A 13,888-nucleotide genomic window follows, 5' to 3' on the forward strand; every position below is an offset into this window, starting at 1 on the left:
CAAAGATGTGAAACAGATCTGTCTTCTTGGCAGTACCACTTTACAAAATATGTTTCTATAGCAAGTCTCCTTCATTCATTTTCTGACATTAAAAGTTAACTATTCAGCCAATAACTCCTAGAATCCCAAGCCAGTATGCTAAATAAATGGCTCCAGAGTTGCAGTCAAGAAAGTAATGTTACTAAATCCTGGTGTTTTCTTGCTGCCATTCTATTTGCAGGTGAAAAACAGTTCAATTTTAAACATATTTCCCCAGGAGTTTAAAAAAAACTACATATGCCTCTGTTGTTATTGTGAATTACTTTGAAATGTCATTTGGCACAGAATACATCTCATAAATACCTTGTATTATGGCCCCACCAACAGTCTGATATTTGTTTCTACAATCCTAAGAGGCAAAGCTCTCTTTTCTGGTTGCTGTCCAATGGTTACGCATTCAGTATTAGTATATATAATTTCCAAGGACTTCACAGTTTCAGTTCCATGAAGTCAGATCCTTTGCCAGCAAAACCTCTTGATCCCAATGATTATAAGCAGCAATGGGAAATTGACCACAAGAATTACACATTTATCCCCAGCAGATCCGTTTACAAATTGAGTACCACAACAGACATCTTGAAACTTTTGCCAGGTGTCTGACAGCAAGTAGTCCTTGGTGGCCAACCAGATGGAAATCCAGAGTGTCCAAGAATTTGACCTCGGATAACTTTTTGAAATTGAAACGCACACTGGAAAAAATGTTTTAGAAATGCAGGGCAGCAAAACTTGCTTGAACTGCAAAATGGAAAACATGCAGAAAGGAAGGGAAGGACATTTTATCATAGAGAGAGAGGGGTGTGTGTGTTCCAATTATGTGTTCCAATTATGGAGGATGTGTTCCAATTATTACCCACAGTTTTAGGTATCAATGGATACCTGAAACTGTGGATAATAGTTTTAACTATATTTCTGGCACATACAATCATTAGAATTGCACTGGAGGACTTAGAGCAGTGGTTCTCAACCTGTGTTTTGGTGTTTTGGCCTACAACTCTCAGAAATTCCAGCTAGTTTACCAGCTGTTAGGATTTCTGGGACTTGAAGGCCAAAACATCTAGGGACTCATTGGAGAACCATTGACCTAGAGAGACCCACAAACACTTCTAGGGGAAAAATAACTTCCAGAGCATGAGCAAGCGAAACCATGAATATGGAATCCTTAATAAGCAACTGAATCCATAATAAGTGATAGTCAGTGCAGCAATGATGTCTTCCTGTTGCATGCCTGAAGAAGCATTTGTATCCTTAAAGAAGGTTATGCTTATTTACATATGATTTGCTGATACTTTCACTTTGATCACTCCTCACAAAACAGATGTTTAAAAAAGGTGTGCAAGTGGGGGAGGTGGAGTTGATATTAGCTTTCTTTATTAATACCTTCTCATACCAATTTTAGCACAAACTGTGTTTTCCCCTGATCAATCAGATGTCATTGTTGAAGTTGGTGGTTGGGTGTCTGTGTTTAGTAACAGTACAGGTGACTCACTGTTTTGAATTTAGCCCCATTTCAAGGCAGTAATCGGCTCCACCTTTGTTGTTAGTCATCCTCTCATCTCCATGAAATCACCCATCTGTACTTGAATAGAACAGATTTGGATCTTCAGCTGTTTTTCACAGGCAGGGACATTTCCTATTGGCTTTTTTTTTTTTTTGCTCTGAAGTAAGAAACAAGGAACCAAACCTGGGACATAATGGGAAATGGTTATAAATGCCAAGGTTCGAGATAAATTCTGGACCAGAGGCACTCCAAGTGGCCAGCTACCGGTCAAAGGACAAAACACAAAGTTTGCAGGCTTGGTAGTTGATTAAATATCAACTACCAAGCCTGCAAACTTTGTGTTTTGTTTGTTTGTTTGTTTGTTTGTTAAAAATGCAATGCAACTGTTTGGTTTGCTCCTGACGATAAATAAAAATAAACTTGACAGAAGTTTTCTAAGATTACAGTCAGAGCTACTCTGGAGATGACAAAGACTGAAGCTGGGGCTGAAGCTATGTAAATCATGCTCTCTCTTCACTGAGTCTTGGGATCCTAGTAATTCCATGGTTTCAGTTCTTTCTTTTTCTTTTGGGACTTTACTTACAGTAAACTGATCCCTGGTTGTTTTCATGATACCTAATTGCTTTACCCCACTTGTAGCAAAGTCAGGGGATACTTCAGGGTTTATGGGAATCCATGGAGTAGCTTACAGATTTGGAGCAGTCTGGACAGTGGGATCAGGACCAATTTACTATCCAGATGGGACAGCAGTATTATCATCATTTTCCTGCACTTATCAGCCAAAGGAAAGGGGATGGAATGTGCTTGTGTCACCACTTCTCCTAGCCAGTTGTAAAGGTCTTTATAAGCTCCTGGCCATCAGCAGTAAAAAAAGAAGGGATACCAACTCATCCTTCTTGCTGGTTGCATGGGCACTGTGTTCAAACATAAGAGCAGTGCAGGCAATGTCACAGATAAGGTGATGCCACAATGGGGCAGATTTGGTCTGGGTTGTCCAGACAATGGCTCTGGATGGCAGATTTATAGTGGACTAATCTGTCTGTTATAATTGTGCCCTTTATAATACAGTGGCAAAAGGACTGAATTTAGATGCTGGCTGGAACCAGCTGATGTATCAGCTATTATAGTTCTGATGCTAGGTATCTTTCGGATTTTCATAAGATATGTACTTAAAGACTTTGGAATATGGATTATTGATTAAGAATGACGCCTTGTGTTCTCAACACAGAGAAACTGCATCTGATCTGTAACTGAACTTTAATAAGAAATATGTCTGTATGCTGAATTAATGCAAGATGTTTATGAGTAAACAAGATATGTTACTTTTAAAAGAAAACTTTGTTTTTTTTGTCTCTGTGTGCATATTTTAAACTAAGAGGTTTCAAGGGAGAGTGTATCTTCTGGGCAACTGCAATTTCAACTCTGCTTCAATTTTAAAACTCTGCTAACTAAGCATATATATATATTTTGTGCAGTGGCATGTCTTTGTCCCTGGCAGTTCAAATACATGGTTTATGACTTTAACAGCTGAGTTACCTGTGTGCCATTACATGAATGCTTGTGAACATCACTTTTTCGAAGGGTTGACTTCTGATATGGTAATGTCTTTCCTTGACCAGTGGTTTTCAAAAAAGTGGTCTCCAGATGTTCATTGAGATTCCACATTTGCAAAAAGGATATGACATCATTTTTTCTTTTCTTTTTTCTTATGTATGTCATTTTCCAAAAGTGCAAATTAGCACTGAATAACTATAAGCAACCAAAAACCCTTACAGTTCTACTAGAACACAGACCATACCGAACTAGCATATTAAGAGTGAATGGGGAAAGGGTAGACTCTAATGACACAAGTACCTAGCTCAAATTGGGAAAAAAATCCTTTAGGAAATTTGTTGTCTCCCCACCCTCCACGGAGGTATGCGGGCAATTTTGTAATGCTTTTTTCTCAATCTATCTTAGCCACAGGCCAACAGAGAATTATTTCTTATTTATGTCTTGTTTGAAAAATGTTAAACATTGCAAAACTACCTCCCATGGTTCCCAGGAGGTATGAAGGGTTGGGTGGGAGGTTGGGTAGAAGAAATTAGTTTTTAAAAACTCTTACAAAAATTGACCCCCATGGGGAAAGCTCTCCAAGATCGCATAGGGTGTCAATAATGGGCTTAAGTGCTCCAGTTGCCAACTCCAGTGTAGAAGAATGATGCCTATTTAGTTAACAGAAATTAAACTTAAGACTGAAGCATCCACATCTGATATTTTGAGATTGAGAATGTAGTGTTTCATCCCTGAGTTCTCATTATCCTGCTTGCATTGAGATGACATTTTGAAACCAAGTCCTACACTCTTAGTAATGACTGAGCAAACCACTCATCTCAGTCTCAAGCTTCATAGTTTTATAACTGGGTAGATTAGTGTGAAATATTACTATCTCATGCCTGAAAGCAAAAAAGGAATGCATTTACAGTCCCCAAATCTTTCATCTATCTAACCAATGGTAGAGTTATAAATCAAGAGCTATATCTTCTGTGAACGTTAAACTGTGCCTTTAATATTTCAGGCTTCATCTTTCACATGCACATTGATCAAACATGTCTCTACAGAAAGTCTGTAAAATATAGTTCTCAATCTTGATTTCCTAATCATTTGAAATAAAAAAAAAATACTTCTGGCCAAATGGGAAAATGTGAACATTTACTGAATAGTCTGTAGCAATCAGTTTACTTTAAATTTAAGATTCCCATTTATCTCCACTCCTGCCCAAGATGACACATGCCCAAGTTGGGACACTACCCCAAACTACACTTTTAAGGGCTGTTTAAAAGCCTTCAAAGAAGGAGCCTCCACCACAGTCTAAGGTAAAGAGTTTCACTGCTGAACAGCTCTCACAGTTAGAAAGTTCTTCCTAATGTTAAGGTGGAATCTCGTTTTCTGTAGTTTGAAGTCATTATGCAGGCCAAATTCCCACTGGCTTTTTAAGCTGTCGCATCACATTGTTGGCTCATGATTAACTTGTTGTCCACAATTTTTTTCACACGTATTGATATTGAGCCATGCATTCTGTATCTTTGCATTTAATTTTTTCTGCCTAAGTGGAGTATCTTGCATTTGTCTCTGTTGAACATAATTTCGTTAATTTTGGCCCATCTCTCTAATCTGATAAAATTGTTTTGCATTCTGCTCCTGTCTTCTAGAGTATTGTCTATCCATCCCAATTCGGTGTCATCTGCGATCTTGATTATCATGCCTTCTAATCCTTAATCTAAATTAGTAGTTTTCAACCTGTGGGTCCCCAGATGTTTTGGCCTTCAACTCTCAGAAATCCTAACAGCTGGTAAACTGGCTGGGTTTTCTGGGAGTTGTAGGTCAAAACACCTGGGGACCCATAGGTTGAGAAACACTGATCTAATTGGACCAGTAGTTTGACTCAGTGGTGTTGCCTTAGGAACAATGGAGGAAGCCGGGCAGTGATGCTTCCTCCCATGGGATGGGGGTCAAAGTAAGGTGGGCAATGCTGGGCAATGGTGGGTATGGAGTGATGGATTCTCCAATCTCCATGCCCCCCACTGTAACCCCATGGATTCACCATGATGCATGGCAAATCCATGGACCTTTGTGATGAAACCTCCCTCAAAACACAGAAGTTTTCAACAGAGTGAGTTCATGCAATCCATTGCCAAACAACAAGTACCCAATTGATGCAAGTATATGTATGTACCCTAGAGTGAAACACATCAGTTTGTCCATTTCAGCTAGTTCACACATCTTCATAAGCCAATCTTTCTGTGTGGTAATAATTGAGTCTTTCCATCTTTGGGCATAAATAATTCTTGATGCTGTAATTATATATTAGTCTTCCACATTTTCTACAAGTTGATCATCTAATATCCCTACAGGTTTCATTATGAATTTGACATTTTTACCATTAAATATATTTCAGCCTAATATATTTGGGCCTTTTTACAAGACCATCAAATATGGTAAAATATCCCCACCTTTTCTCACATTTCCAACATTTACCGAAATATCTTAGAAAGCCCCTCTGATGACAAATACTTTATTTCTATGCTTATTTTTTATTGTACAACATTTTGTTAGGTTGCTTAAATCTGCTTACTTTTAGATGAATTTATAACCTATGCTATCTTGTATCTACACACTCACACACATTGGCATATCTCCATGAATTAATCAATAGGATGTATTTCCCATCTTTCTCCAAAAATAGGACTCAAAACAAGACAAGTTAAAACAAAATAGCTAAAGCAATATGTAATACAAAGTTAACTTGTCTATAACATGAGTAGGCTAAGACTGGCCTTTGGGCTAATGTATAGATCTCCTGAAACCTCCAAAGTCTTCAGTCAATTCCTGTCCCGATTTTAATATTTTTGTGTGTGATCCCCCCCTAATGATTCAAAACCCCAATGAAAGACAACAGTTTTGCTTCCCTGAGATCCTTATCGTATTTTTAAAATTCACCACTTCCCCAGTTTACCAAAAATGTTTCCAGTGATGCCAACTATGCCTGTGTGCCCACCCCAAAGGATAGGTCTGTAGATCTCTATAATAATTCTAAAAGAAAGAAAAACTCCAAAGAACTTCAGCCATCCTCACCAGAATCATAGCATCTTTAAAATCCTTATATGGGAGGGAATCTCACCTTTAACAATGTATTGTTTATTGTGAATTCTTCTTTTGAAAGTCAAATGCCAAGCAAGAAAGTCTTTCTTTCTAGATACAGGTAGCAGTGATTATTGATTTAAAATTATTATAGAGATCTACAGACCTTTCCAATGGGTAGACTTAATGGGGGGTAACCCATTGAACAGATAATCATAAATGTTAAATCACCAGTTGATTCAATGGGTTTCCTCTAGTTGGGGCAAGCAATTGGATGTGATATTCCTTTGACTTGGAATAGTAGAAAAAATGGTGAGCAGGCTGAGATCAGAGATCATTTCTAAGAATAAGTGGAAGCTGAGGAGACCACAGCCTTGAGACCACCAGCAAGATTCAATTGGACTGAAACTGTAAGCCATCATTTCAATATGACTAGGCCACTTTTTGTTCCAAATTACCACAATATTTAAAACTATTCTCAAGATCTGCTTGTGACATAGGAAACAATAAATAATATTATAGAACTAGCAAGGCAGAAATGGGTTTACATTTGGGAAGGAGGTTCTACATTGGTACTTAAATGTTTGCTTTTGAAGGAAGGATGCTGTTTTATCTCTGAGTATCTGTCCACTCTATATTGTTTAAGTATGAAAAAAAATATCCTAGGGGTGTTTGGGAAGGATAGTCCAAAAAGTAATGCTGGACATGAATACCTATAAGTTAATGTATACACCATAATCCTTCAATGATCTCTAAGCCAAAAAAGCAAAATCTTGAACAGCTGCCCCTGGAAAATCTCACCGTTTGGGGAAGTAGGGAGCTTGTAACAATAGTCCTCAGTTCCAACTGCTCCTTCCAAATGTTCATTCTGTTCTTTGCTTTGGGCCAGATATGTTTCTATGTTTCAGCATGACATCCTGCCTTCAGAACAGGGTGGGAGATCTCAATGGAGGTCCTATTACATAATGCTGTTTCATGCAGAAGTTTGGCACTTATGGTTGCTGTGAAACAACTGCAAAAACTAAAGACCCAATCTTCAAAAAGTCTTGAACACTTTCAGGTTCCACCACAATTAGTAAAGCAGAAACCCTTTCGTAATACTGCTCCTGAAACTGCGCTGAAAAAAATTAAAACGAATCTGTGACACAGGAAGTTTTGGCATCCAGTCTCCTTGGTCAGTACAGATCTCCTTTTATTTAATTCCATGTAACCATGGTATTTTAGAACACTATACTGTGCTCTTTACCAAAAATCAAGTCATAAATTGTAATGGAGGGCAGAACTAGATGCAATAAAAATGTGTGACTGCAGCTGAAAAATACCAACCCTTGCCTTGTGCCACGAGAAAAGGCAGGGAAGAAATAATAATAATAATAATAATAATAATAATAATAATAATAATAATAATTTGATACATAACAAGATTAGTACACAGCAAACAAAATCACTATGCTGCCTTTTGTATTTGATCGCATGTTGGACACTTCCCAAGTGTCTAGGACTGTGGGATGTATCAGCAAATAATGCGTACAGATCTGAGTAGAGTGGCCTTTTGCAGCTGACAGATAGTAATTTTGTCAGCACTAATTGTTTTTAAGTGCAGGTCAAGGTCCTTATTAATAATAAATATTAATTATTTACAGAATCATAGAGTTAGAAGAGACCTCATGGGCCATCCAGTCCAACCCCCTACCAAGAAGCAGGACAATCGTGTTCAAAGCATCCCCAACAGATGGCCATCCAGCCTCTGTTTAAAAGCCTCAATAGAAGGAGCCCCCACCACACTTCAGGGTAGAGAATTCCACCGCTGAACAGCTCTCACAGTCAGAAAGTTCTTCCTAATGTTCTGGTGGAATCTCCTTTCCTGTAGTTTGAAGCCATTGCTCCACATCCTATCATCATCATCATCATCATCATCATCATCATCATCATCATCATCATCATCTAGTTCTCCTGGTCTTCCACATAACGTAGAAATGAGTAAGTTCCTGGGGGCAGATTCCCATGCTACAGCTATAGGGTGCATTTACATTCAGAAATTATACTGGTAACATTTCCAAGGAGCTTCTATTAATCTTGCAATGCAGCCACACATATCCCATGGACAAAATTTTCAAATGGTGTTTGAGATAGCTCATATCAGCATTGCTTATGGAAGAACTTTTGCCTCTTGCAAGAAATCTTGCCTCCGGGCATAAATGGTTTTTTTTTTTTTAAAAAAAAAACAACATCTATGTGCTGTGCTAAATATTTCCATGCAAAACTACAGTATTTTCCTTTGCAATGCTAAGTATACACATAGCAAGCAAATATGACCAATTTATCACAAAGACAACTTATTCAATGCTACTAATATTACTAGTCCATCCAGTGAGGAAATGTTACACAACTTTCATTTTTGTGTCTCTTACAGAAATGCATGAAAACTTTGAAAAATCTTTCCAACTCTTCCAAAAGCCATGTTATAGTAAGAGGGAGAAATAATGATGTTTTCCTAAAATTGAAAATGGGTTGAAACAGGTACAGGAAATGCCAAAACAGAAGATCCAGAATCTATGTTATGTAATCTTTTTGTTGTGTAATTGTTGCTAGTATTTGGATTATTGTGGGCAGGTTGTAAATGATCAGTAGCTGAGTTGGGGGTGGGAGGGCTGCGAGGCATTACAGAAGAGGTCGAAGAGAGCAATAGCAATTTCATTTGCCAGGTTGCAGCCCCTGCCGCTGATTGGCCACTGAAAAAGAAAGGAGAAGCCTAATGGAAACACATGGCACCGAAAGACACCTTGGCAAAAGTTTGTGCATGGCTAATAAAAGAGACTGCCACTTTCACCCTTTACAAATCAAACATACTTCTTTGAAACTGGCTCCATTTGCTCACCTTTTTCTACACAAATATCCAATTCTAGCAAGAAGCCCCTGCCTGCCTTAGTAGCCCAATGGAGTAAACAAAGACAGATAATACTCAACAAGAAATAATATGCACCAAGACTGTAAAAAATAATAATACTCCTAGCAGAAAGTACTAGGTGCCATTTGGCTTCTGCTTCTAGCAAAAAAATATTTTGGTACTTCCTGTGTATCACATCAGCATTTCAAAATATGTATGGCTTGTTCCATCTACATTTCAGAAATAATGTCAACCTAGGACTTTCTTTGTTCAGAAGATAGCAACAAAGTATGTCCCAAAGAAAAAGAAAACCAAGAAGGCAAGATGGTTGCCTGCTGAGACACTGGAAGTAGCCCAAGAAAAAAAGGAAAACAAAAGGAATAGTGATAGAGGGAGATATGCCTAATTAAATACACAATTTCAGAAGTTTGCCAGAAGAGATAAGGAACTATTTTTAAACAAGAAATGTATGGAAGTGGAAGAAGACAATAGTATAGGAAGGACAAGAAATCTCTTCCAGAAAATTAGAAATATCGGAGGTAAATTTCGGGTAAAAATGGGTATGATCAAAAACAAAGATGGCAAGGCCTAACAGAAGCTGAAGAGATCAAGAGAAGGTGGCAAGATTGTACAGAAGATCTGTACAGGAGGGATAATAATATCGAGGATAGCTTTGACGGTGTGGTGAGTGAATTAGAACCGGACATCCTGAGGAGTGAGATTAAATGGGCCGTAAGAAGCATTACTAATAACAAGGCAGCAGGAAACAAATTCAGCCGATCTATCTGTTAATAAGGATAATGTAATTAATAATGATGGAAAAGATGGCTCTCCTTTTCTTGAACTACCATATTTTTATTCCAGCAAGTTGGAATTCTGCAACTCAGACTATACCCCCAAAGCTTGCTTTTGCCCTTCTGTTCTGAGCCCTTTGGCTCTGTAAACTTTATTTATTTATTTATTATTTTATTTTATTATTTGAACTTATGTGCCGCCACTCCCCTGGGGCTTGGAGCGGCTTACAAAAATGGCTAAAATCTAACAAATTTAAAAGCAATTTAAAACAATTTAAAAACAGCAATATCAAGCATTAAAAGCCTGTCAAAACAGGTATGTCTTACATGCCCTGCGGAAAGCTGGTAAGTCCCGCAAGGCACGGACTTCAGGTGGCAGAGTATTCCAGAGTGATGGTGCCACTGCTGTGAAGGCTCTGCATCTGGTTGCTGTTAGACGCAAGGTCTTGACACTGGGGACTTCCAATAGATCTTGGTCCTCAGAACGGAGGGATCTCTGGGGTTGGTAGGGGGTGAGGCGGTCCCTCAGGTACATCGGCCCCAGACCATGCAAGGCCTTACAGGTGAGTACCATCACTTTGAAAGTGATCCGGTGCTCAATTGGTAACCAATGCAGCTGTAGTAAGATTGGTGTTATGTGGCATCTCATCAGAATTCCCGCAAGAAGCCAAGCAGCTGCATTTTGTACCAACTTGAGCTTCCGGATCACCGACAGAGGAAGGCCAATGTAGAGGGCGTTACAGTAGTCCAGTCTTGAGATGACTGTGGCCTGGATCACCATAGCTAGGTCATCCCTGGACAGGTACTAAAGACTAGCTCAAAAGTATCTAAAATAAATAAATAAATAAATAAATAAATGCTGACATTACTTTAAAGAACTGGTAATACAGAAAATAACTAAATAAACATATTGAAAATTTGGCATCTTAGTTATTCAGAGTTAGGTAACCCAAATGTTTAGAGATATACTCCCAGAAATAGGTAACCCAAGTGGTCTATCCAGGAGTTTTATGGAACTTAAAATGTTGGATTGTTTAGCCTGTCTTACATTAAATAACAGTTAGAATACTAGACCTCTGCACAAGAAACTTTAAGAATTATTACCAAAGAAGACAAGGATAATTGCTGATCGAGGTATCTAGATACTTTCTTCCAAATGACCTAGGGATAATCTCTTCCCACATCTTTCACCACCATATATTTAAATAATGTTACTCTACCTGATACACAGCTCTGGAGATGCACCATGGTTTAAGCATTAGCCGTACGACCTGCAGATTTCTGAACCGGCAAGTCCCCAGGACCCGCGTAGTCAGGTTCCACACTAGGCTATCCCAACTGTAAATCAAGTCTTCAACCCTTAAAAGTACAGCGGCCATGCCAAGCAGCAAGTCGAAAGGTCTAGCACTGGTATTCCTGTGTGGTTTGCTGATTTTTAAAAAGTCTTTAAAAAACGTCAAGGTTAAAATGTCAAAGTAATTTTCCATGAAATAAAAAATGGAGAAAGCTGAAGCCAAAGCAACCCATTTTGGTGGGAGTTGCTCTTCAGAGGGAATTATTTTCCCAGGTTCTCCACTGCCAGATCCAACAGGGACATTCAGAAATATACTCTGCAAAGAGATTTGGAAATTGCCCCTTCTTTCTGAATAAGTTGGGGTGTCCTGGGCAGGTTCCTTCTCTTTGTTCAGCCCCAAGCAAAGGCACTAAGAAACAAACTTAAACTAAGAATCATCACTTTAGCCTCCAAAGTACCGGGATTTCTTCCAGAGAGGATGGAAAACAAACGCCTTTTCTGTCTCTCTCTTTCTCTCTCTCTGCTTCTCTGCCAACATTCTCAAGACATTCCATTTTCCCGCTTAACTCTTGAAGGTGCAAAGTGCAACCACAGGAGACTAGTTTTGTAGCACATTGTAGAATATGTGCATCATGCTATTATTATTACATGTATCATGATAGTTATTGTAGTTTTGTGGTGGAACTGTCATCTAAGTTAGGCTTTGCCATTTCTCCTAGTCTTGCCATTATTAAGAGCACATTAGACTTACTGAGAAAGAAAATAGGAATAGCTTTCACTTGGTAAGATTTCATAGCAGGTGAACTAGTGTGTTCCTAAAAAAGTGACTATTTCCACAAACAAATGTAAAAAAGGTTCTACATAGTTCTATCAAAAAGGCCAGTTGATTGGGAGAAAACCCAAGGGTGCAGGTTCTTGATGATGTATCCATAATAGAAACAAAGTGCTACAGCATATCTATATAAATAATAATGTAATGTTCGCTTGTGGGATTAACATAATTCAAAAACCACTTGACGAATTGACACCAAATTTGGACACAATCCACCTATCAGGCCAATGAATGATGATAACTCACAATAACACTGAAAAACACAGAGGAAGGGACTTAAAAAGCCAAAAAAGCAAAAAGATGCTACAGTGCATGTGCAAAAATAACTCCCGGGCCAAAAAAACCCCAACAAAAAACCAAACACACACAATAGCATATCCACACATTCTTTCGCACTACAGCTCCCAGTATCCCCTAGACCAGGCCGTTCAGGAGAGGAGGATGGTCCAAATGTACTGCTTCCTAGATGCAAGCTTTCTTCTCCTTGGATTTCTTTGAGAGCATCCCAATCCCTGTATATTTCCAATTTCCTATTCCTGGACTGCAGCTCCCAGCAATCATCCCGATAGATAGATTAGATAGAGATAGGTAGGTAGGAGGACTGCTGGGAGTTGCAGTCCAAGATAGGTAGAGAAGGGAAGAAGGAGAGAAGGAAAGGAAAAAAGGGAAAGAAGGAAGGAAAGAAAGGAGAGAAAGAGATAGGGAAGGGTGGCCACAGCAACGCGTGGCGGGTACAGCTAGTTTCTTAATAGATAATGGGAAGTTGTACTGGGTGGGTTGTCTCTGCCATGATTAACTTTTGTTATATGATAGAAAATTGTTTGCTTTGACATTACTGTTTTTTTATTGCTAACAATGTAGAGAGGTACTTGTGGAAGTCATGTGCAAACATAATTTGCCTGGTTTGAAGTATTAAGCACTTCCACTTAGGATGAATAGCAGACCCCTTTTGCTGTTCTGATTTGAGCAACAAACTGTCTTGGGTAAGCAGATGGACAGAATAACCCTTACCATGTACTTCTACCCACAAACAAGCCCTATTGAATTTAATTGGACTTATTAAAATGCAAATACACTAAGATATCCCAATCATGGTTTGAAGGCTTTCTTGGGATGTGTGAAAAGGAGCTGGAAGGACAGAGAATATAAAAAGGACCCACTTATTACTATGTAACAGTTTACAGAATAATATTGTTCAAGGACCATCTGAAAACTGAAAGGAATCCGAAGGGTAAGGGGAAATAGTGTCACGTCAGACCTCACTACCTCTGAGGATGCTTGCCATAGATGCAGGCGAAACATCAGGAGAAATGCCTCTAGAACATGGCCCTATAGCCCAAAAAAAAAAAAAAACCCACAAGAACCTAGTGATTCCAGCCATGAAAGCCTTCGACAATACGGTGTCACGTCACTTATTCAGTTGTGTCACAAAGCCTTATTCTAGTTCAGTACAAACAGTTTAGTCAAACTATTATTCTCAGGTAAGTGGCTGCTTTTTAGGAGCAGGTTGAGGCCCATCTTTTGTTGGGTTTTTCTAAATGATTAATCCTTTTTAATGAGGAGTTCAAGAAAGCCAACTTCTCAAGCTCTCCAGGGAAAGCTACAGGTGGTTATAGGACCTGTGTCTTCTTCTAACAAGTATATGTGTGTTCTTGGATCTTCTTCTTTTCATATTTTTTATTGGATGGCTCTTCTACTGTGTTTTTGAAATTTCTCCTTTTTCATGTGAAACTTGGGGGAGAGCAACACATGGACATGAACATGTGGACAGGAAGAATGGTGTTACAGAAAGAAATCCTGAGCTTTTGTACTATAGCTCCCCAGACAATTAAACACAATTATTAGATTTGTGTATCTCTCTATTTTCCCAACTTCTGAGCAATAGTTTTCTAGTTAGAGAGCAGCATGGCTCCCACTCACATTA

General features: G+C 38.7%; 1 protein-coding gene across 5 annotated transcripts in view; it reads right to left on the reverse strand.

The window, feature by feature from the left end:
- Nucleotides 1-13,888, reverse strand: part of FRMD4A (FERM domain containing 4A) — a 511,564-nt gene that overhangs the window by 286,025 nt on the left and 211,651 nt on the right. Inside the window, exon 1 of one of the 5 annotated variants that reach the window (XM_067468892.1) lies at nt 11,059-11,490. The exons of the other annotated variants lie outside the window; for them this stretch is intronic. Within the exon in view, the coding sequence (XP_067324993.1) occupies nt 11,059-11,325 (267 nt within the window). The 5' untranslated portion in view covers nt 11,326-11,490. Of the gene's footprint in view, nt 1-11,058; nt 11,491-13,888 lie in introns of those variants that run through there. 5 annotated transcript variants of the gene reach the window in all.

Source organism: Anolis sagrei, chromosome 5 (genome assembly GCF_037176765.1).
Source record: "Anolis sagrei isolate rAnoSag1 chromosome 5, rAnoSag1.mat, whole genome shotgun sequence".
Taxonomy (NCBI): Eukaryota; Metazoa; Chordata; class Lepidosauria; order Squamata; family Dactyloidae; genus Anolis; species Anolis sagrei.